This window comes from Lissotriton helveticus, chromosome 3_1 (assembly GCF_964261635.1).
Source record: "Lissotriton helveticus chromosome 3_1, aLisHel1.1, whole genome shotgun sequence".
NCBI classification, from domain to species: Eukaryota; Metazoa; Chordata; class Amphibia; order Caudata; family Salamandridae; genus Lissotriton; species Lissotriton helveticus.
The window spans coordinates 1,927,281,529-1,927,303,833 of record NC_136061.1 but is presented as its reverse complement, the minus strand read 5'-3'; the positions used below and the strand labels follow the sequence as shown (position 1 = coordinate 1,927,303,833).

General features: G+C 47.1%; 1 protein-coding gene across 3 annotated transcripts in view; it reads right to left on the bottom strand.

Annotated features, from left to right (window-relative positions):
- The window catches only part of BLM (BLM RecQ like helicase), a 526,815-nt gene that overhangs the window by 94,334 nt on the left and 410,176 nt on the right, over nt 1-22,305 (bottom strand). For all 3 annotated transcript variants that reach the window (XM_078682948.1, XM_078682946.1, XM_078682947.1), the window contains 2 exons: nt 19,619-19,809; nt 17,577-17,724 (listed from right to left, as the gene is read on the bottom strand). In XM_078682948.1, coding sequence (XP_078539074.1) covers nt 17,577-17,724; nt 19,619-19,809 — 339 coding nt within the window. The remainder of the gene's footprint in view (nt 1-17,576; nt 17,725-19,618; nt 19,810-22,305) is intronic.

Genomic DNA, 22,305 nt, shown 5'->3' with positions numbered 1-22,305 from the left:
TTCAGGCAGTGCGGGCACTGCAGAAGAGTGTGGAAGAGTGGCCTCCAATATCAGAGGAGGTGAGGGTGGTAAAAGTGATGGACATGGCATTGAAGTTGGAGGCGGTGTAGCCTGCTATTGAGGGAGCAGCTTCTGAAAAGTGTCCATTTGTTGCAGTACCATCAGGAAGGCAACACGCACCTGCATAACTTGAGGATCCTTACATCATAAATTCCCAGAGGATTATCAGTCATTAAAGTCTGAGGCTGGTAGCCATATTCCTCTGCCCCAAAATCCTCCTCTTCAAATCCCAAAACTAAGTGCACACATTCAGCTGTGCACGGCTAAAGCATGTCTGAAAATTGTTCCTGGTTGATGACGTCAGCCTTTATCTAAGACTCCAGAATCTGAGTAGGCAAGTAAACACATACAAAAATTGCTGGAAATTGTCGTTGAGGTGGTGGTTGCTGTAGTTGCTATTGCCGTCAACTGTGAAGAAGGTTCTTACTGTCCGCCTGCTCTCTCTCCCCCTCTGGGACACCCTCAACCTGCGGGCTTGTAGATGTTCTGTGACTTACACTGCGTCGTGCGTAATGCTCTAGAATGCCTGCCCCGTCCTTCACATACATAGAAGGCCACTGTGTGGACTCCCTTGCATTGACCTGCACGTTACACAGATCACCAACATGGACACTGCAGGGACACCTAAACTGCTTTATGCTGCCACAAAGGCCTGAAGGCACTCTTCCAATATAGTTGCCCTCACACGTTTAACATTAGTTCTTCACTGATATAGGTAGATTCCAGTGTTTAGGGTCTCATAGTTTGGTTTCCTCTTTAGATTTATAGTTTTCCCTCTTCCCTACAGATAAAGTATACTGCTCGGTTTTGTGTACAGGATGCTTCAAACAGCAGACAGTGTGAGAAGTTGGCCTGATATATGATGCTCACTAGTTCTAGTGATCACCTTGTATCATGCCAAGCAACCCTTATGGTGCAGGTTGTAAAGTCAACCTTATAGACAAGCTATCCTAGGGGTAGCATGGACTAAGCAGTCTTAGGCTAAACTCTGTAAAGGCATGTGAAGCAAGCTGTTTTACCATACACAATCCCTTGAATACCAAATGAAAGGACACCACACAGATATATATTGAAAATATATATAGATTTATTACTACAAATATCCCTGATACTCTTTATGAGCACAGAAGCAAGTGCGTTAAAACAAAACACAGTTTAAATACACAAAAGTTGCACAATATGGATGAGCCCTAGGGGCCACCTAAACCATATACTAAAATAGTGGTATAAGAACCACTATGGGGAAAGTGAAGAGGCCTAGGGCCTGGGGAATCGCTGGAGCTGTTCGGGACTAGCAGTGAAGAAGTCGGGAAAGGCCCACGGGACTCGGGAGCAGTGCGGAAAGTGCACGCTTTACCAATGCAATGTCAATGGTGCGTAAAAAGTACAAAGTTAGTTAGGAAGGAACCTTCCGAGTGACCTAGAAAGCTGAAACTTGAGACACAGACACTAGAGGTGTGTACCAGTGTGGGAACACCGGCGGAGCTGAGTTACCTCACCCACAGGAAGCGGGTGCATAGGGTCGAAGTAGTGTCGGGTTTCGTCACGCAGGTCGATGGTGCTTGGAGCGGAAGATGCTGCAGGCGGCTCGATGTGAAGAGTTCCGGTGGATCCAAGGGTGGATCTGAAGAGGTGAAGACCTGAAAGCAGAGGGGACAATGTTCAAAGTCACTAGCCAGTGACTACCATGGAACCAGAGTGGAACCAGGCGATGTCGGGTGCAAACAGGCGTCGAGGTGTAGCTTCTCTCTGCAGCCACGTGGACACGAGGGGTCGAAGACGTCCAGGAGTCGGTCACGAGCTGTCCCACACAGGCTTCTCGCTGTTGGCGGTGTCGGCGACTTGATAGAAGCAAACAGGCCTTGGCTAATGCAAGCCACGCAGGAATCGAAAAAGGCTTGTTACTCGGACCAGCAAGGTCAGAGCAGGGGCTCCTTTTTACAGGAGCAAGGGCAAGTCTGGAGCAACCAGACCCGCAGTGAAAGTTGTAGGTTTCGTCGCCAAGATGGCCACTAGCCGCGTGGCTAGTGGACGGTTAGGCGCGTCGAGTGGCACGATGCAAAAGGGCCCCACGCAGATCGTGGTGATGCTGGGGGGCTGATCTTCGGTGCAAGGGCTGCTCGAGGTTGGGGCTTCTCAAACCCCAAAGCACAGCGTCGAGGGTGTCTCTGATGCTGCGCAGTCAGCGTTTCGGGGGTCTTCCAAGATGTCCGGTCCCACGTCTCTCGGTGCCTCCACGGGTCCCTTCTTTGCAGGGACTGTGGATCGGGCTGTGAGAAGTCTGGGAGTCTGGGTCTTGTCAGGCTCTGGGCTCGGGCTCCGGCGGCGGCAAAGCAGACGTCGAGTTGCTGGTTGGTGCCTGTGTTCACAGGGTGGTCACTCCTTGGACACAAGGGAGATTCTCTTCCGTCTTCTGTGCAGCAGAATGTCGAAGTCCAGTCTTCTTCTGTATTTCAAGTTGATTCAGGATGATCTGAAGTCTCAGGACACAGCTCCCACTCTTATTCGAATCTGGGGGGCCGGATCACCTACTAGGTCCCTCCTCTGGGTGGAACCAGGAAGGGGGGTGGTTACACCCCCTTTCCTTTGTCCAGTTTCGCGCCAGGACTGGGGCTGGAAAGCCCCAGCACCGGTTTGAACTGGCCTATGCACAGGGACACCTTGTGTGCCCCAGGCATGTCTGATTCTATTCAGCCCTGTCCTACCCAATACACAAAATCCTGTCTGGAGTGGTGCTAGCACCTCCCCAGGCAGGAAACCCTTTGTCCAAGCTGCCCTCGCTGGAAGGACTCCCAGCAGCAGGAGGTCAGACTTGTGTCTGTGGTGGCAGCATCCATTTTGAGATGCTAAGGCTCTGTTTAACTTTAACCGGGGTTCAGGCTAGGTACATGTCGTGTCCCACTAGAAGGGTGGAATGCTACCCCCGTCGCCAGAACTGGCGAGGGGGTAGTATTCCAATTCGTATGACACCTTACTCGACATGTTTTGATAAAGCCAAACCCAAGATAGCATTTAACCGCGAGGATTATAATGCACTTAAGAGTATATGGTATGGCAATATCATGAAACAGCTAAAGGACATGGTTCCGAAAGCTGCAGACAGGCTCAGCTCATGCCAGAGCACCATCTCACATATTTCCAAGCACTCTGCCTCCAGGATTGATGATGCCTTCTATAGGAGTGACTGATAGGAACATATGTGTCCATTTTAGGTTAGGTATAGGCATACTACACCTAAGTAAGGGGTGGTTACACCGACTTACCCCAGCTGAGTGATCAGCCAGTTGTGTCAAATATGGAGGCCAGGGATGGCACAATACATGCTGCAGCCCCTGGTAGGCCTTGGAAGCACCTATGCCCTGGGTACCTGGGTACACTGTTACAGGGGCAAATAAGGTGAACCAGTTCCAATTTCGTTATGCACCTAAAGTACATGGGTTACAATTTAGAGAGAGAACAGCAGGCTGTGGGTCTGATTAGCAGGCCCACAGCCACATTAAGTCATAAACCAGTGAAGCAAAAAGCAAAAATTTGGGGTGACCATAGGATAGCAGATCCTACTCTCCTACACAACCCCCCCCCCCTCCAAACGCAGGGACATTAGACTAACCTTGACCAGTTGTGTCTTCATGTTCTAAGTGGAAGTACCTGGAGAGACCATCTGCATTACCATGGTCAGTCCCTGGGCGGTGCTCCACTGTAAAGTCCATCCCCTGTAAGGAAATGGACCACCTGAGCAGTTTGGGGTTTTCACCCTTCATCTGATTAAGCCATAAGAGGGGCTTATGGTCGGTCTGAATCTTGAAGTGAGTGCCAAACAAGTATGGTCTCAACTTCTTCAGGGCCCACACCACAGCAAAGGCCTCCCTCTCAATGGCTGACCAACGTTTCTCTCTGGGGGTCAGCCTTCTGCTAATGAAAGCAATGGGCTGGTCTTGACCATCTACATTAAGTTGTGAAAGCACAGCTCCCACTCCCAACTCAGAAGCATCTGTTTGGACAATAAACTCTCTTGAGTAGTCAGGACTCTTCAGGATAGGTGCAGAGCACATGGCCTTCTTCAGGTCATCAAATGCCTTTTGACAGTATTCTGTCCACTGAACCTTTTTGGGCATCTTCTTGGATGTCAGATCATTAAGAGGAGTCACAATGGACCCATAGTTCTTAACAAACTTCCTGTAGTACCCAGTCAGGCCCAAGAAAGCTCTGACCTGAGTCTGGGTAGTTGGAGGAGTCCAGTCCTTTATGGTCTGAATCTTACTCTCCAGTGGTTGAACTTGGCCTCCACCCACAAGGTGGCCCAAGTACACAACCTTACTCTGCCCTATCTGGCACTTGGTTGCCTTGATAGTGAGGCCTGCCTTTTGCAGAGCCTTTAGCACTTCATTCAGGTGGACCAGGTGATCCTCCCAGGTGGAGCTAAAGACAGCAATATCATCCAGATATGCTGCACAAAAGTCATCCAACCCAGTAAGGACTTGATTCACCAACCTTTGGAAGGTGGCAGGTGCATTTTTCAAACCAAAGGGCATCACCACAAACTGGTAATGCCCACTGGGGGTAGAAAATGCTGTCTTGGCCTTAGACTCCTCAGCTAACCTGATTTGCCAGTAGCCAGCTGTCAAGTCAAATGTGCTCAAATACTTGGCAGAAGCCAATTTGTCTATGAGCTCATCTGCTCTTGGAATTGGGTGTGCATCTGTCCTAGTCACAGCATTGAGTCCTCTGTAGTCCACACAGAACCTCATCTCTCTCTTCCCATCTTTGGTGTGAGGTTTGGGGACCAGAACCACTGGGCTAGCCCAGGGGCTCTCTGAAGGCTCAATGACACCTAACTCCAGCATCTTTTGTACCTCAGCCTTGATACAGTCTCTGACATGGTCAGGCTGCCTGTAAATTTTGTTCTTTACAGGAAGACTATCACCAGTGTCCACCACATGGGTACACCAGTTAGTCTGACTGGGTGTCAGGGAGAACATATGTCGATATGACTGCAAAACCTGTCTGCAGTCATGTTGCTGATGTTCAGTGAGGCTGCCATCTAAGGCCACACCATCAACTGAGCCATCCTCAGGGTTCTGAGTCAGCAGGTCTGGGAGAGGGTCACTCTCTTCCTCCTGCCCCTCATCTGTAGCCATGAGCAAGCCCATGTCTGCCCTGTCAACATATGCTTTCAGCCTGTTAACATGGAGCACCCTGTGAGGGCTCCTGGGAGTTCCAAGGTCCACCAAGTAGGTAACCTCTCCCTTTTTCTCCATGATTGTATGGGGTCCAGACCATCTGTCTTGGAGTGCTGCTGGGGCCACTGGCTCCAACACCCATACCTTCTGTCCAGGCTGGTACTCAGTCAGGACAGCCTTTTGGTCATGCAAGGCTTTCTGTAAGACCTGGCTAGCCTCAAGGTTTTTGGAGGCCGTCTCCATATACTCAGCCATCCTGGAGCGGAGACCAAGTACATAGTCCACTATGTCTTGCTTAGGCTTTTTGAGAGGTAACTCCCATCCTTCCCTCACCAGACATAGGGGTCCTCTTACAGGATGTCCAAACAACAATTCAAAGGGGCTGAAGCCAACTCCTTTTTGTGGGACCTCCCTGTAAGCAAACAGAAGGCAGGGCAGAAGGATATCCCATCTTTGCCTGAGCTTCTCAGGTAATCCTTTGATCATGCCCTTTAGGGTCTTGTTGAATCTCTCAACAAGCCCATTGCATTGTGGATGATAGGGAGTGGTGAACTTATAGTTAACACCACACTCCTTCCACATAGCTGTCAAGTAACCTGACATGAAGTTTGCACCTCTATCAGATACTACCTCCTTAGGAAACCCCACTCTGGAGAAAACTCCAAGTAAGGCCCTGGCCACAACAGGAGCTGTTGTGGTCCTAAGTGGAAATGCCTCTGGGTACCTGGTGGCATGGTCCACCACCACCAGTATGAATCTGTGCCCAGATGCTGTAGGGGGATCCATTGGACCAACAATGTCAATCCCCACTCTTTCAAAGGGCACCCCCACCACAGGTAGTGGTATTAGGGGGGCCTTTGTGGTACCACCTGCTTTGCCACTTGCTTGGCAGGTTACACAGGAGCGACAAAACTCCTTTGTATCTTCTGACATGTGAGGCCAGTGAAAGTGACAGACAAGCCTGTCCCATGTTTTATTCTGGCCTAGGTGTCCTGCTAAGGGAATATCGTGTGCCAAGGTAAGAAGGAAGCCCCTAAATTGCAGAGGTATGACCAACCTCCTGGTTGTGCCAGGCTTGGGGTCTCTACCCTCTGAATAAAGGAGCCCATCATCCCAATAAACCTTATGGGTACCTTGAGCATTCCCAGCAGCCTCAGCAGCAGCCTGCTGTCTGAGGGGTTCAAGAGAAGGACAGGATAACTGAGCCTGCCCCAAGTCTGCCCTAGAAGGTCCCCCTGTCCCCAGAAACTCAACCTGATCAGGTTCAAGTTCTATAGGGACAGTTCCTTCAGGGGTCTCAGAATCATCTTCCTGTGAAGGCTGATCCTCACTTGTAGGCATTTGGGAAGGCACAGCCTTTGCCCTCCTGTTCCTTGTCTTGGAAGGTACTTGGTCCATTGTTCCAGGATCCAAGACCTGAGGTTCAGAGAGGCACTTTTTGGCCTGTGACCTGGTCACAGCAAGGACATGTGATGATATCCCTAACATCTCTGCATGAGTCCTGTACTCAACTTCTGACCATAGAGAGCTCTCCAGGTCATTGCCCAACAAACATTCTACTGGGAGATCAGCACTAACCACAACTCTTTTTAGGCCAGTTACCCCTCCCCAGGAAAAGTTAACAATTGCCACACTATGTGTAGTAGTGACATTGCTGGCATTGGTCACCAGGTAATTATCACCTGATATATACTGTCCAGGGTCCACAAAGCTAGGCGTCACCATAGTGACACTGGCACATGTGTCCCTGTATGCTTGAGCCACTTTTTCATTAATTAAAGGTGTCTGTCTGTACTTGCCCAAATTATTGAGACTGACAGTAGGGGAGAAATCAATCTCCCCATCACAGATCAGAACAGCCTGTGTGGGGACTCTGACTAGGTCAGAATCTCCATCAGTTCCCAAGGTGATACCCACTACCCCCTTAGTCTGTGGTCCAACACTGCCAGCTGTACTAGTGGGTGCAGGTGCCTTAGGGGCTGCAGTGTTGGTGGCTCCACCCTTTTTACAATCACTTGTCCAGTGAGTGGTGTTTTTGCAAAAGCTACACCAGGGTTTTCTTTGACCTTCTTTCTTCTTCTTCTTGGAAGTTTGGGACCCACCCTCAGTATTAGTTTGGGGCCCTGTTGAAGACTTCTGCTCCCCACCCTTCTGGTCTGTTTTCTTTTGGTCACCACCCTGGTTCTGGTTCTTTTGCTTAACTCTGGTTCTAACCCATTTGTCTGCCCTCTTTCCCAATTCTTGGGGAGAGGTTAGATCTGAGTCAACCAAATATTGATGCAACTGCTGGTTCTGACAGTTATTTAAAATCTGTTCTCTCATAAGCAAATTGTACAATCCTTCATAGTCTGTAACCTTACTTCCCAGCAACCAGCCCTCCAGAGCCTTAGTGGCACATTCAACAAATTCAGACCAGTCCTGAGTCTGTGTCTTCTGGGTATCTCTGAACATTAACCTGTACTGTTCAGTGGTTAAGCCGAACCCATCATTCAGAGCACTCTTCAGGACCAGGTAGTTTCTAGACTCCCCATCACTAACTGTGAGGAGTCTGTCTCGGCCTCTACCTTCAAAGGAGAGCCACAAGATTGCTGCCCACTGCTCCTGAGGAACCTGCTGTACTTTGCAAGCTCTCTCAAGTGCAGTCATCCACTTGTGGATATCATCCCCAGCTTTGTAGGGGGGCACAATCTTACTCAGGTTTCTATTGTCATAGGACCTGTCTTTATCCTTAGGGATAGTGCTGCCACCAGTGGGTTCAAACCCACTCTCTCTAGGCTGCCTTGCTCTAGCAAGTTTCTCTTTGGCCAGGGCAACTTCTAACTCTTGTCTCTGGATCCTAAGTTCAGCCTCTCTCATTTTGGCCTCATGTTCCCTTCTCTGAGGGCTAGTCAACTCCCTTCTGGAGTTGCCATGAGAACCTCTAGAAACATGTATTGGATTCACCTGAGTGATTCCTCCTCCTCCTATGCTCCTGGTTAAGTCCATTTGGGGGTCTGAATGGGTTGGACCCACCTTCAGTCCCAAATAAGCTTAAATTAGCCTGGTTAAGCCTGCTGACTAACACCTGGCTATTCCCATCATCAGAATCACTTTCTTCCACATCCTCCTCCTCTTCTTCTTCCTCAGGCTGAGTATTCCCAGTGGTCTGGTTTTCCTCATCTATCTGGACGACAGGGGCAGGGGCATCAGAGTTATCATCTTCAGTGGGGGATCCTCCATCTCCAGTCCCTGAGGGGCCTGGTTTGGAGTCCCTTAGAGCTTCAGACTGGTCTAAAAGCTCTCTGAGGTGTCCTGCTGTAGGAGAAGGACCTGTTTTGATTCCTCTCATGGAACACAGTTGCCTCAGTTCCTTAAATGGAAAGGTAGCAAATTTGGATGGTGCCCTTGGAGGGTCACTCTCAACAGAGGTGGTTCCATTGGATCCCTCTGCTCCAGACATTGCTCTAGTGTGGTGGATGTGTTGCAATCTACCTACACTGGTGTTTTCCTACAAAACCTATCTAGTAGTTGTAGTCAGGGTGTGCTACTCCCTATCCTCTACAACAACTAAGTTCAGTAGAACTTAAGTATATCTAGTCTTGTTTTAGTGTACCTATCAGGTACCTGTATGATCTTTCAAATGATATTTTCAAAGATTGTAATGGTAAAACAACAGCAAGCTCAAATCCCAATCCGCTGCTCACCAATGTGAGAAGTTGGCCTGATATATGATGCTCACTAGTTCTAGTGATCACCTTGTATCATGCCAAGCAACCCTTATGGTGCAGGTTGTAAAGTCAACCTTATAGACAAGCTATCCTAGGGGTAGCATGGACTAAGCAGTCTTAGGCTAAACTCTGTAAAGGCATGTGAAGCAAGCTGTTTTACCATACACAATCCCTTGAATACCAAATGGAAGGACACCACACAGATATATATTGAAAATATATATAGATGTATTACTACAAATATCCCTGATACTCTTTATGAGCACAGAAGCAAATGCTTTAAAACAAAACACAGTTTAAATACACAAAAGTTGCACAATATGGATGAGCCCTAGGGGCCACCTAAACCATATACTAAAATAGTGGTATAAGAACCACTATGGGGAAAGTGAAGAGGCCTAGGGCCTGGGGAATCGCTGGAGCTGTTCGGGACTAGCAGTGAAGAAGTCGGGAAAGGCCTGCGGGACTCGGGAGCAGTGCGGAAAGTGCACGCTTTACCAATGCAATGTCAATGGTGCGTAAAAAGTACAAAGTTAGTTAGGAAGGAACCTTCCGAGTGACCTAGAAAGCTGAAACTTGAGACACAGACACTAGAGGTGTGTACCAGTGTGGGAACACCGGCGGAGCTGAGTTACCTCACCCACAGGAAGCGGGTGCATAGGGTCGAAGTAGTGTCGGGTTTCGTCACGCAGGTCGATGGTGCTTGGAGCGGAAGATGCTGCAGGCGGCTCCATGTGAAGAGTTCCGGTGGATCCAAGGGTGGATCTGAAGAGGTGAAGACCTGAAAGCAGAGGGGACAATGTTCAAAGTCACTAGCCAGTGACTACCGTGGAACCAGAGTGGAACCAGGCGATGTCGGGTGCAAACAGGCGTCGAGGTGTAGCTTCTCTCTGCAGCCACGTGGACACGAGGGGTCGAAGACGTCCAGGAGTCGGTCACGAGCTGTCCCACACAGGCTTCTCGCTGTTGGCGGTGTCGGCGACTTGATAGAAGCAAACAGGCCTTGGCTAATGCAAGCCACGCAGGAATCGAAAAAGGCTTGTTACTCGGACCAGCACGGTCAGAGCAGGGGCTCCTTTTTACAGGAGCAAGGGCAAGTCTGGAGCAACCAGACCCGCAGTGAAAGTTGTAGGTTTCGTCGCCAAGATGGCCACTAGCCGCGTGGCAAGTGGACGGTTAGGCGCGTCGAGTGGCACGATGCAAAAGGGCCCCACGCAGATCGTGGTGATGCTGGGGGGCTGATCTTCGGTGCAAGGGCTGCTCAAGGTTGGGGCTTCTCAAACCCCAAAGCACAGCGTCGAGGGTGCCTCTGATGCTGCGCAGTCAGCGTTTCGGGGGTCTTCCAAGATGTCCGGTCCCACGTCTCTCGGTGCCTCCACGGGTCCCTTCTTTGCAGGGACTGTGGATCGGGCTGTGAGAAGTCTGGGAGTCTGGGTCTTGTCAGGCTCTGGGCTCGGGCTCCGGCGGGAGGCGGCGGCAAAGCAGACGTCGAGTTGCTGGTTGGTGCCTGTGTTCACAGGGTGGTCACTCCTTGGCCACTAGGGAGATTCTCTTCCGTCTTCTGTGCAGCAGAATGTCGAAGTCCAGTCTTCTTCTGTATTTCAAGTTGATTCAGGATGATCTGAAGTCTCAGGATACAGCTCCCACTCTTATTCGAATCTGGGGGGCCGGATCACCTACTAGGTCCCTCCTCTGGGTGGAACCAGGAAGGGGGGTGGTTACACCCCCTTTCCTTTGTCCAGTTTCGCACCAGGACTGGGGCTGGAAAGCCCCAGCACCGGTTTGAACTGGCCTATGCACAGGGACACCTTGTGTGCCCCAGGCATGTCTGATTCTATTCAGCCCTGTCCTACCCAATACACAAAATCCTGTCTGGAGTGGTGCTAGCACCTCCCCAGGCAGGAAACTCTTTGTCCAAGCTGCCCTCGCTGGAAGGACTCCCAGCAGCAGGAGGTCAGACTTGTGTCTGTGGTGGCAGCATCCATTTTGAGATGCTAAGGCTCTGTTTAACTTTAACCGGGGTTCAGGCTAGGTACATGTCGTGTCCCTCTAGAAGGGTGGAATGCTACCCCCGTCGCCAGAACTGGCGAGGGGGTAGTATTCCAATTCGTATGACACCTTACTCGACATGTTTTGATAAAGCCAAACCCAAGATAGCATTTAACCGCGAGGATTATAATGCACTTAAGAGTATATGGTATGGCAATATCATGAAACAGCTAAAGGACATGGTTCCGAAAGCTGCAGACAGGCTCAGCTCATGCCAGAGCACCATCTCACATATTTCCAAGCACTCTGCCTCCAGGATTGAGGAGGCCTTCTATAGGAGTGACTGATAGGAACATATGTGTCCATTTTAGGTTAGGTATAGGCATACGCAGAGGCGATTCCTCCATGGGGGCGTTTGGGCGCCGCCCCACCTGCTTTTTCGCCGTGCGAGAAGGCAGAAACAAATGGTAGTAATTTAAAACTACCATTTGTGTTTCTGCCTTCTCGCACGGCGAAAAAGCAGAACTTCCTTCCTGGTTTAGAGTTTCTCGAGCCTCAGGGCAGGGGGGAGTGGCTTGGGGGAGTGGCTTGCCCACTGTTGTTAATACTGACTGTTTGGACAGCCGGAGAGGCTGTCCAAACAGACAGTATTAGCAACAGTAGGCAAGCCGCTCCCCCTGCCACCTCCCACTCTCCGTTCTCTGCAGCATACAGACTGAGAGAAATGACGCTGTTGGGGCAGCCGGCCGAACCAATCAGCGCTGGCTGCGGTGGAGGAGAGGGAGGCTGCCTGCAGCCTTCCTGTTGACGAGAGCCCTCAGCCCAGACCACGTCAGACGCATTCAAAATCCAGGAAGGCGGGAGTCTGCAGTCTGCAGTCTCGGGAGTCAGCGCGGGAAGCCAAGGTAAGTTTGATATAATATTTTATTATGAATATGTATTATTATCGCATATCGCATGTAAATTATACTTAAGTATTTAAATGTTGCCTGTCTCTGCCGGCTTCGGAGTGAGGGGGGATTTCGTTAAGGAGGCGAGTTTCAGAGGGGTGAAGAAGAAGCTCTCTAGCCTGGGGGTTGAGGTGGTTTGTGTTGCGCCACGCGCCGGGACTCCTTTACCCTGTCGCCCGGGATGCTCAGCTCATGCATGCCTCCTTGTGCGCCGGCTCGGGTCCGTTGGCAGTGGCGTGCAGGTGCTCGGTGCTTCTATGGATGCTCTGTGCTCTTCTTGCGGCTGCGTTTGGCATTGGTAACCCGTGGCTGACTGTGATGGGGCAGGTGGGACTGCGATGTCGCCGTGCCACCTGCCCTTGCTCTGGGAAGAGATGGTCCTGTGAAGTGAGAGCGCTCACGCCTGATTCTTGGTTTCCCGTTCCGACTTCCTTCCCATGTGGTGAGTGCCGTGCATGTGCATACATAATAATTAAAAATTAAAACAATATAACATCGAATAAACTCTGAAGACTGTACATTGTTGGCACGTTCCTTGGGTTGCCTTAAATAAGGGCCTCTTTGACTGTGTGTAAATGAGTTGTAACATTTATCCCAATTCAGCCGAAAATACAGTCATGCTTTGCATTTTGTATAAAAGTTCCGAGTAAATAAAGTGCGAGTTTCTCTCATCCGTTTGTGGCAGTAGTTTGTATGTTTGTTTCCATCTCTCATAGTCATAGCGCCAGTAAGCAGGCACAAACGTGTGTCTCGTTAATTCACAGACACAAGAGAACTGGCGTTCCCCTGCACACCGAACAAGTAGGGACATCAGAGGAGTGACTGACCTCTGACTAGACACAAACTTGTCAGCACCAGCACCTTCGTCACGCACCTGATTCACACAGTTTAGCTCAGTCATGCTGGTGCCAATTGTATATTTGGGAGTGAGAGGATAAGGAGGGGCTGACGATCGACAGAGTGTTAAACACAGTGTCTGTGATAGGTTAAACATTAATTAAAATAAGTTTAAATGGTGTCACTGGAGTCAATTGAGAGGGCTGCTACAGTTTGCACGGCGAGCACGTTATGTAGACAGATCCGTGTGAGTGCACCTCTGACCCGGCAAGAACTCCCTCAGTTCAGAGTGACACTGGACCAGCAGGGCAATTAGAGCCACTGGGGGTTGAGTCATGTGTTATTTATTGATAAATTAACTCGAAATACGTTGTACAGCCAGGGTCAGACTAGCACAGCAAATACATCTGGGCATTAAAATGAAAGTGGCCCTCATTAGTGTGTTTCAGCTGAAAAAAAAAGTATCCCACATTTTCAAATCTGGGCAGTTTTCACATCGTAAATTTACCCTGTATATGTATTTGCAAGGTATGGAATATACAATGCATTGGTGCCCGCTGCAGGCAAAATTTGCTGTAATACCTGTTTGGGTTTTCATTCTATTTGAAACTACTCATAAGCTAAGCCTCTAACACTGCATGATGGTTTCACGAAATGAACATTTTCTAAAATATGTGATCACTTTATGAACATGCTGAGTTCACTTTCACATAGCGCGCTGCATTAGTTTTGATGTGGGGTTGGTTTCTATTCGTTGTATGGTACTGTGTGGGGTTTGTTCCTGTATGTTTTCTCCACCGCCAATTTTACGCCACTAATTTCAAATGTCACCAGCCGCCACTGGGCATACTACACCTAAGTAAGGGGTGGTTACACCGACTTACCCCAGCTGAGTGATCAGCCAGTTGTGTCAAATATGGAGGCCAGGCCAGGGGTGGCACAATACATGCTGCAGCCCCTGGTAGGCCTTGGAAGCACCTATGCCCTGGGTACCTGGGTACACTGTTACAGGGGCAAATAAGGTGAACCAGTTCCAATTTCGTTATGCACCTAAAGTACATGGGTTACAATTTAGAGAGAGAACAGCAGGCTGTGGGTCTGATTAGCAGGCCCACAGCCACATTAAGTCATAAACCAGTGAAGCAAAAAGCAAAAATTTGGGGTGACCATAGGATAGCAGACCCTACTCTCCTACAGACAGCATATGTTCCTATTGCTTTTGCTTCACTGTAACAATCTTTTCTTATAACTCAATAAAAATATATTTTTTTTAAACTATGAAGACATCTCTGTGGTCAACAGTGGGATGATAGGCATCTGAAGTGTGGTCGTCGACAAGGGTCTGGTAGCTGAGGGTTCCGTCATAGTTTGTGTCTTATGCCCCAACAGTTTTTAAGCTATCAATATTGTCCAAGTTGATCAAGATGGCGTCCCTCAATAGTGGCAGACGACCTACTGTCTCAGGGTATGCAATAGTAATTCACATTCCCGAGGCAACATTTAAGATCTGAGCTGTACTGACGGGTGCAGCTCTCTTCACTGGCTCATTACCGATGATGCTGGTGAAAGTCTATAGTAGACACAGAAATAACCAATGAATCTTCCTACTGTTGGCAGAACCAAAGAGAGCTGGACATTCTTTTGTTTGTAAGCCTTTAAGAACTCCTAATAGTCAGAAGAGAAACCATATACTAATTAACCTTTCATGAGCCAGCATGTTGGTCTCAGCGGTGACAGCTCATGGGACTTCTGAATTAGGACTGAAATAAGCAATTCAGCAAACATATCATACTGCAGGAAAGATGCAGCCAGTCCATATTGGTGCACTATATGTTCAATACAGGTTAAAAATGTAGGCTTTATGGGACTTAAGGCTACCCTTGCATTAGGCTGTTCTGGAACCTTGGGGCAAGCTCTGGTGTTAGGCTATTTAGGCTACTTCGGTAGTGCCTTTTTTTAGACCATGTGGATGTCTCTGGACTATGATTGGTGCTGTGCCATTTACTCATATTGGGACTGAGGCAGTTATTAGGTCTTTGATAATGGAGGCACTATGGGATCTACCCATTCGAGCGAGTCACCATCTGACTGAAGGGGTTCACCCCCGGAAACCTGTGGGTCTGCTGGGACCATGATCCTATGTAAAAAGAGATCTTAAAAAGGTTAATTAACCAAACTAGCTGCTCTTATGACTTCTAATTCAGAGGGCAGCCAACATAAAAACATAACTATCCAGTAAAAAAAGAAATTCTGAGGGACATAACAAACACCATATTCCTTAAAGACCGCTGCCTTCGGTTTAAAGAGCCGAGAAGAGAAAAGGCAAATATTCCTGGCTGCCATAACACAGTAGTGCTAAAGGCAAGCAGGATGCCACATGTTCTATGCAAAAATATTCAAGCCTCAGTAATAGAGACAAAAGTCTGGTGTTTGGTGAGGCTCATCCGTCAGGCCATCCAATTTTTCAACAAAAAATATTTTGTGTAGTATACCCTGATGGTGAAATGGTGACAACTGGGCTGCAGAGCTGCAGAGCGAAAAAGCTTGATTGAAGAGGAACCGCATTTTCCTAGCAATCTTAAGTACTCAGTCGATCAATACACTTAATGCACAAAACACAAATCTGGCATTACATCTGCAATGTACAAAGAAGAGGGTATGCAGTTCCTTAAAACTGCATACCCTCTTCTTTGTACATTGTCTTGGGCACGTATGCTGGAATCAAAACCCACTCTAATAAAATCACATCTGCAAGCCATAAGTAGCTAATATGTTTGTAAGACACATGACAGACAAGACTAATAGGCCCAAACGATGTGGTTGAGGTCGTCTGTCACTAGTGTCCTAGGGTCCATCATACTAGGACTCTGCAAACTGGGCCAAGTACAACTCTTACTGCATTTGACTCTCAAGGCAGCAAGGGTGAGCAGTTACAGGCATCTCAAGCATGTAGGATCGGGGTCACACGCTCAAAGCTTAACAATAAACCAATAGATGCAGTATCTCGAAGTTTAACTCAGTGCTTGTCTTTTTGGGGAAAAAAGAAGAACTTTTAATCACACAATAATACTAAATCCGACACAATCCACTTGAGGTATAAAATGAAATATCCCAGGATTCCCCTGTGGGAAATTTTCCCTTCCCTTCTCTTCATGCTTTGACCTGCCGGCTAACACTATATCATATTGCTGCCCCCCCATTCCTCCAGTAGGCTGAAGCAAGAGCATGACTTAAGCACAGGTACAGACTTGGTTCCCCACAAGTTCGTATGTGCAACTAATTTGTGCTTTGCTTTTATCACAGGAACATGAGCAGGTAAGCAATTGTGTTTCACACTGTCCTCCACATAGTGTAGTGACTTGGTCCTAACCGCAGGCGGAGAGGCACGGACTTCATATGCTGGCTTGGTGGCGGTTGTATAACAGGCATCGGCGCAGACCATGTCTCTTACATGTGCAGCCTCTCGAGAGAGTATGAGGTGATGAACACCAGCACAGTAATTGTAGCCCAACAAGGGCCAATGCAGGATTCACGCAGCTTGGCAGTTATAGCCCAACATGTGCCTGAGCAGGATTCACTTAGTTTAGCAGTAGCAACTAGTCTTGTGCCTGTGCAGGTCTCACACAGCGATGCAGCTGCAGCCCAACACGGGCCAGTGCAGGAATCATGTAGCATGTAATTTGCAGCCCAACAGCCGGTGGGTTGTCAATGCCAACTACGAAGAGAGACAGGGGGACCCACTGCAGTATGCATCGCTCCTGACTTCGCTCTTTCAGGCAGTGTGCTTTTTTTGGGTGTCCTTCGACCAGCAACAGGCTGGCCTTCTCCTCTGGCACAGTCTTTCCTCCTACAGAACCCGACAGACTCATTCTCTCTTTCAGATCCTCTGCTCCTGCAGCAGAAAGTGCAGACTTCTCCCAGCAGGTAGCACTGGCACAATGATCTGTGAGGTGACACTTCCTCATCTTGCCCAACAGATAATGCAGTCCCACCCCTGACAGCACCATCAACCAAAGAGCTGTCCTCAGGAAGAAATAATCAACAGTCTCTTGCTTGCACAGTCTTCATGGAAATTCTGAAGGTAGTCCTGTTTTCATTCTTCTCACTTGAGTGTCGGAATCGTCACCCTCCAGTTATAGGAATGCAGGCAATACAATTATAATGTCTAGGAAAGCTCGCCTCTTCCGCTGTTTTGTGCCATGCCTAAAAGAGGGGCATCCAAAATGGATCCCACTGTTTTCAGTACTCAGATTCGCACACAGCGTCCAACTACCATCCATGTATTGCAAGCACATTGTACAAGCACATAAACTTGACATACATACATGATGTCAGCGCAAGGTTCTGGGTTTCACATAACAACAGAACGTTAAGCAAGAGGGGCTTATATGCCACACACTTATTGACACAGATACAAAGATCTAGTCACACTAAGAATTCAAACAAATCAACATTCTGCCACATCGGTCTTATGTTTTACGAATCAAAACAGGGACACTGAGGCATGCTAGGTCACAGGACAGGTCCTGGACCCTGCACTGTCAAGGACAGGCCTCGGCCTCTCCACACACACACAGATTTCTATGATGCTACTGCCAAAAGTAAAAGTCAGAACACCAGATACACATACAGTCGGGCACTCCTAGCAGAGGAACATGCACATATGCCATGCAGGGGACGTTCCTCCCTCCAAAATATAAGTATGTATTTAAGTGGTATTTGTATAATGCACACGAAAGGCAACCAAGTGGTGTATAGGGTCAAATGCAAGTAGCTTTGTGTAAGACCAAGAATAAAAACAGAATGTGAACCCAAATTCCACTTTTCCAGATTCAACAGACAAACATACTTACCAAGGAAAATGTCCACTAACATATTGAGCGTCAGTCTGTAAGTAGCTTTTGTCTTGCCTTTGCTGTAGCCTCCAAGTGTGGAACAGTTTTCCTGCACGAACCTCAAAATGTTTTTAACTTCATCTGTCACGTTCCTCGATGTGTAATTCTGTCAGATAGGAAAATCATACAACACTTCTGTGACTTTCTATCATCTGTCATTACTGCATCCTAGGTAGGTTTTCAGTTCTATAATATTCAAGGTCCCTTTTACATCACACACCAATCTCTAAGCAAGACTGCTGAGGCATCAGTGATGCCCGCTTTTACAATGGCCCTGAAGCTCTCTGTGCACACAACCTTGCACAAGACTTAACAGGAGAAGGATTTCAGGTGTTTAAATCCCAATCTGGAAACCAAGAGATCTATAATATAGTTCTGCTCTCACTCCCACTCACGAATTTTGAGCACATAGCTTCAGGCCACAGAAGATGTAATACACATTCGAATTGGCTCATTATGAGCAGCCAGGAACCTAAAGATTGGAAGTCTGCATCCGAGCGTTAACATGTGAGTTAGCAGGTATTGTAAGTGGGACCCTGAGGTGCTACTGAGAAATGAAGACTTAATCAAGTAAATCAGTAATCTGGAGAAATGTACCCAGTAATTTCTCATTCTCTATGCAGTTGGAAACAAGGCAGGTCCACAGTGTTTCTGCAGCCTTCCTAATTCCGATGAACCTACTAACATTCATTACTGGGCTGGTCAAAATTAAGATGCTACTTGTAATGAGGTATTCGACGCTAGGAAACCACATATATGACTATGAATCTAGACATTTACATACACAGGACAGTGTTCTTTGCATTCCTTGGGGGATAATAGTCCAACGAGATAAGGTTGATCTCCTTACATCATAATCCAATGAGGGGACAGTAACAAACACAGCATATGACAAGGACAACAATTTACCCCCACCAATCACTGTCTACAAACCTCCAAACGTCTCACATTTGTAATCCCAGGAATGTATAGTGGACAGTCAGTTATCTACATTGGAAAGTGAGGGATCAGATTTAAAACGCAAGGGTTTATATGTCCTGAAGCCTACAGTGGAAAGACACTATTCACATCAGATATTCGGTGACAAGACCAGGGACCTATACAAGAATGGAATAATTCTAAGAGATCAAATGCAAAGGTTGAGGACTATGGAATGGAAGTGGGTATACCTTCTTCCCACAACAGTTGTCAAATCACATCAGGATGCTCCTTACAGTAGTTGTTTTGACAAGGAAAACAATTTACCCCACCAATCAGGGTCTACAAACCTTTAAAGGTTTCACATTTGTAATCCCAGGAACGTACAGTGGACGGTCAGGGATCTACATTGGAAAGTCAGGGATAAGATCTAAAAGGCAAGTGTTTGGAGGTTCGGGGGTCTACAGTAAATGTAAATTGATACTTGTATAGCGCACTACTCACCCGCAAGGGTCTCAAGGCGCTTGTACGAATACCGCTGTGGAACCCATCCTGGCTTTCCCTGTGAGGTGTCCACTCCTGGGCACCCCCAAGGTGGAGGCCAGGCATCCTTAGCGTTGTGGGGGCCGTTGTGGAAAGACACTATTGACATCAGATATTCAATGTCAAGACTAGGGACTTATACCAGAATAAAACGAATCTAAAACCAACATCAGAGGTTGAGGACTATAGAATGGAAGTGGGTATACCTTTTTCCCGCAGCAGTTGTCAAATCACATCAGGATGCTCCTTACAGTAGTTGTTTTGACAAGGAAAACAATTTACCCCACCAATCAGGGTCTACAAACCTTTAAAGGTTTCACATTTGTAATCCCAGGAACGTACAGTGGACGGTCAGGGATCTACATTGGAAAGTCAGGGATAAGATCTAAAAGGCAAGTGTTTGGAGGTTCTGGGGTCTACAGTGGAAAGACACTATTGACATCAGATATTCAATGTCAAGACTAGGGACTTATACCAGAATAAAACGAATCTAAAACCAACATCAGAGGTTGAGGACTATAGAATGGAAGTGGGTATACCTTTTTCCCGCAGCAGTTGTCACACATCACATCGGGATGCTCCTTACAGAAGTTGGGATTGAAGTTGTTTTCACCAAAGTATGACAATAGCTGGGTGCGGCGGCAGTCCACCACGTTCTCGCAGTAGTGTACCATGCTGTATAAGTTGTTATAGTGAGTTGACTTTGTGGCACTATTCCCATCCTTTTCCACTAAAGAAAACAAAATCCATACCATTACTTACATTATGAGCAGTCACTCAGAAGTGCCATGACAGAGATGGTGCCAAGGAAACCAGGGAAACAAAGGGACACTATAAGATCAAGAACACAGACTATACGCACAATGGAGACAAAAGAAGCAATCAGTAACAGAGTAGAAAGCAATACCCAACCGGACCAGAAGGGAGAAAATGCAGTCAGGCGGGTCTTACCCCAAAGAGAGTGTGAGCAATACTAACAGACAGCAGAGACTTCAACAATCCCAAAGAGAACCCGCTGCTACTAGACAGAGTGAAAAAACAGATAAAGGGCACAAAGGGGAGTAACTCACAGAGAACACAAAGAGAATTCAAGGAAACATAAAAGAGACACAATATAACAAAAATAAAGGTCACAAAAGGTAAAAGCTATAGAAAGCAGAGGGGGCATATGGACATTTAACTCATTTGTAATACTAGTTCTCCAGCAAAAGAATCTCATGCACACTGTATATCGTAAAGTTTGCCTTCAATATACACCCGTCTAAAGGCTTATTTTCTCTATTTTTTCTTACAAGATATTCAATTTACATAATATTATACCATTACAACACACCCACTACAGCGAGGGATCACAGCAAAGCATTCACAATAAAACATATACCACTACAAGGAGGTAAGTTACAACACATTACATTTACAATGCATTTAAAGGTTGGGATGGGTGCTAGCACATAGAGGTAAGCAAGGTGTTCTTTTAAGTTTCAGGGATGGGTTGTGTTAAGGGGTAGTAATGTTGTTTAGGGTTCAGGGATGGGTGGTGATTAGGAAGAGCAAGGGTTTTTATGGTTCAGGGGAAAGAAGTGTTGGGGTAGTAAGCATTTATTAGTGTTCAAGGATGGGTTGTATATGGGAGTATGAAGGAGTTTTTATAGTTAAGGGAAGATTGGTGTATACAGATAGTAGTGATTTATTAGGGTTCATGGATGGGTGGTCCATAGGGGTAGTAAGGAGGGTTTAGGTCTCACATGTGGCCAGTAAATAAGGGATAGAGGTTTTAGAGCTCAGGGATGTGTAGTGTATGGGGGCAGTAAAATAATATATTTATTTTTTAGTTTGTTAATAATGTTGCTGCTGTTTGACAAATCTTCATGAAACTTTACAACACAAATTCAGCCACCTCAGCTCCTTCCTGGAAAGTTTTGAAATGATCCGTCAAGCGAGGCTGAGAAAAACATGGGTCTCAAAACGCGTTTTACTCATGCAGTTTCCCACAGGAACTTTAGACAGTTATTGGAATGAATCGATGATTCCAGAAATGCAGTGTCGACAAATATTTAAAAAAATATTTTAACTATACATGTGCCTCCTGTTTTGATTCATGACTTTAGGGTGAACATACATGAAAATATATACATGTATCACTCTATATTTGATTTTTCTAAAAACAGTAATTTTACGGGTTACGCGAAACCGCGAATCTACGAACCGGATTCGTATGAGGACACAAGCAAAACTTGCCTTTTGATTGAGTACTTTTAGACCCCACCCAGATACATGGCAGCCACACCCAAAAACAGTTACTTCTCTCCTGAACTCTGTTCGAAGAGGATCCAGGAGTGGTTGTTGTTTTTTGGGAGAAATGGCAGAAGCTTCAATCTCTCAGCAGGAGGAAGAGCCACAGGTTGTTCAAGAGGAGGAGGAGGAACAATCTACACCACCTAAAAGACAAAGTGATGATTGGAAACACTTCACTACCCCTACAGGGGGGAAAAGTGACTGGCAAATACATCAAATGTACTATTTGTGGCAAGCAGTTGTCAAGAGTGCCTGCTAAAAAGTACTCTCACTGTACTAGCAGCATGTGGAAACACCCCGAGACAATACACGAGAGAGTGTACAATAGTATGAGTCCAGCTCTGCTACATCTTCTGTACAACCATCCTCTACTCAACAAGTAACTATACCCACTGGCTGTGCAGAACACCATGGCATGGTCACTCACTGTGCGAAATGCCACATGCTTGTTGCACTTAAAATCTCCTCTGGTCCTGAGTTTTTCAATGCAGTCAAAAGAAATAGCTGTTAGTTTTTTTTTGGGTTCCTCCTGTTGATAATGTTTTTGAAAAATCAAGCAAGCGGCTCCTTTGCAATTGCCTTTTCTTACGGTTTTTCTACCCTGTTTAGTTTTTCTTTAAGAAATAAAATAGTTTAAAAAACTTACTGTGTTTTTATTGTTTCAGTGTATGTATCAGTGTGTGTGTACCTGGGTGTATTAGTGTATGCCTGGGTATGTTAGTGTATGCATTATTGTGTACCTAAGTGTGTTAGTGTATGCATGACTGTGTGCCTGGGTGTGTCAGTGTATGCATAAGTGTGTGCCTGTGTGTGTCAGTATATGCATGATTGTCTGCCTGGCTGTGTCAGTGTATGCCTGGGTCTGTCAGCATATGCATGAGTGTCCCGTGGGTGAGTTAGTGTATGCACCAGTGTGTGCCTGGGTTTCTTA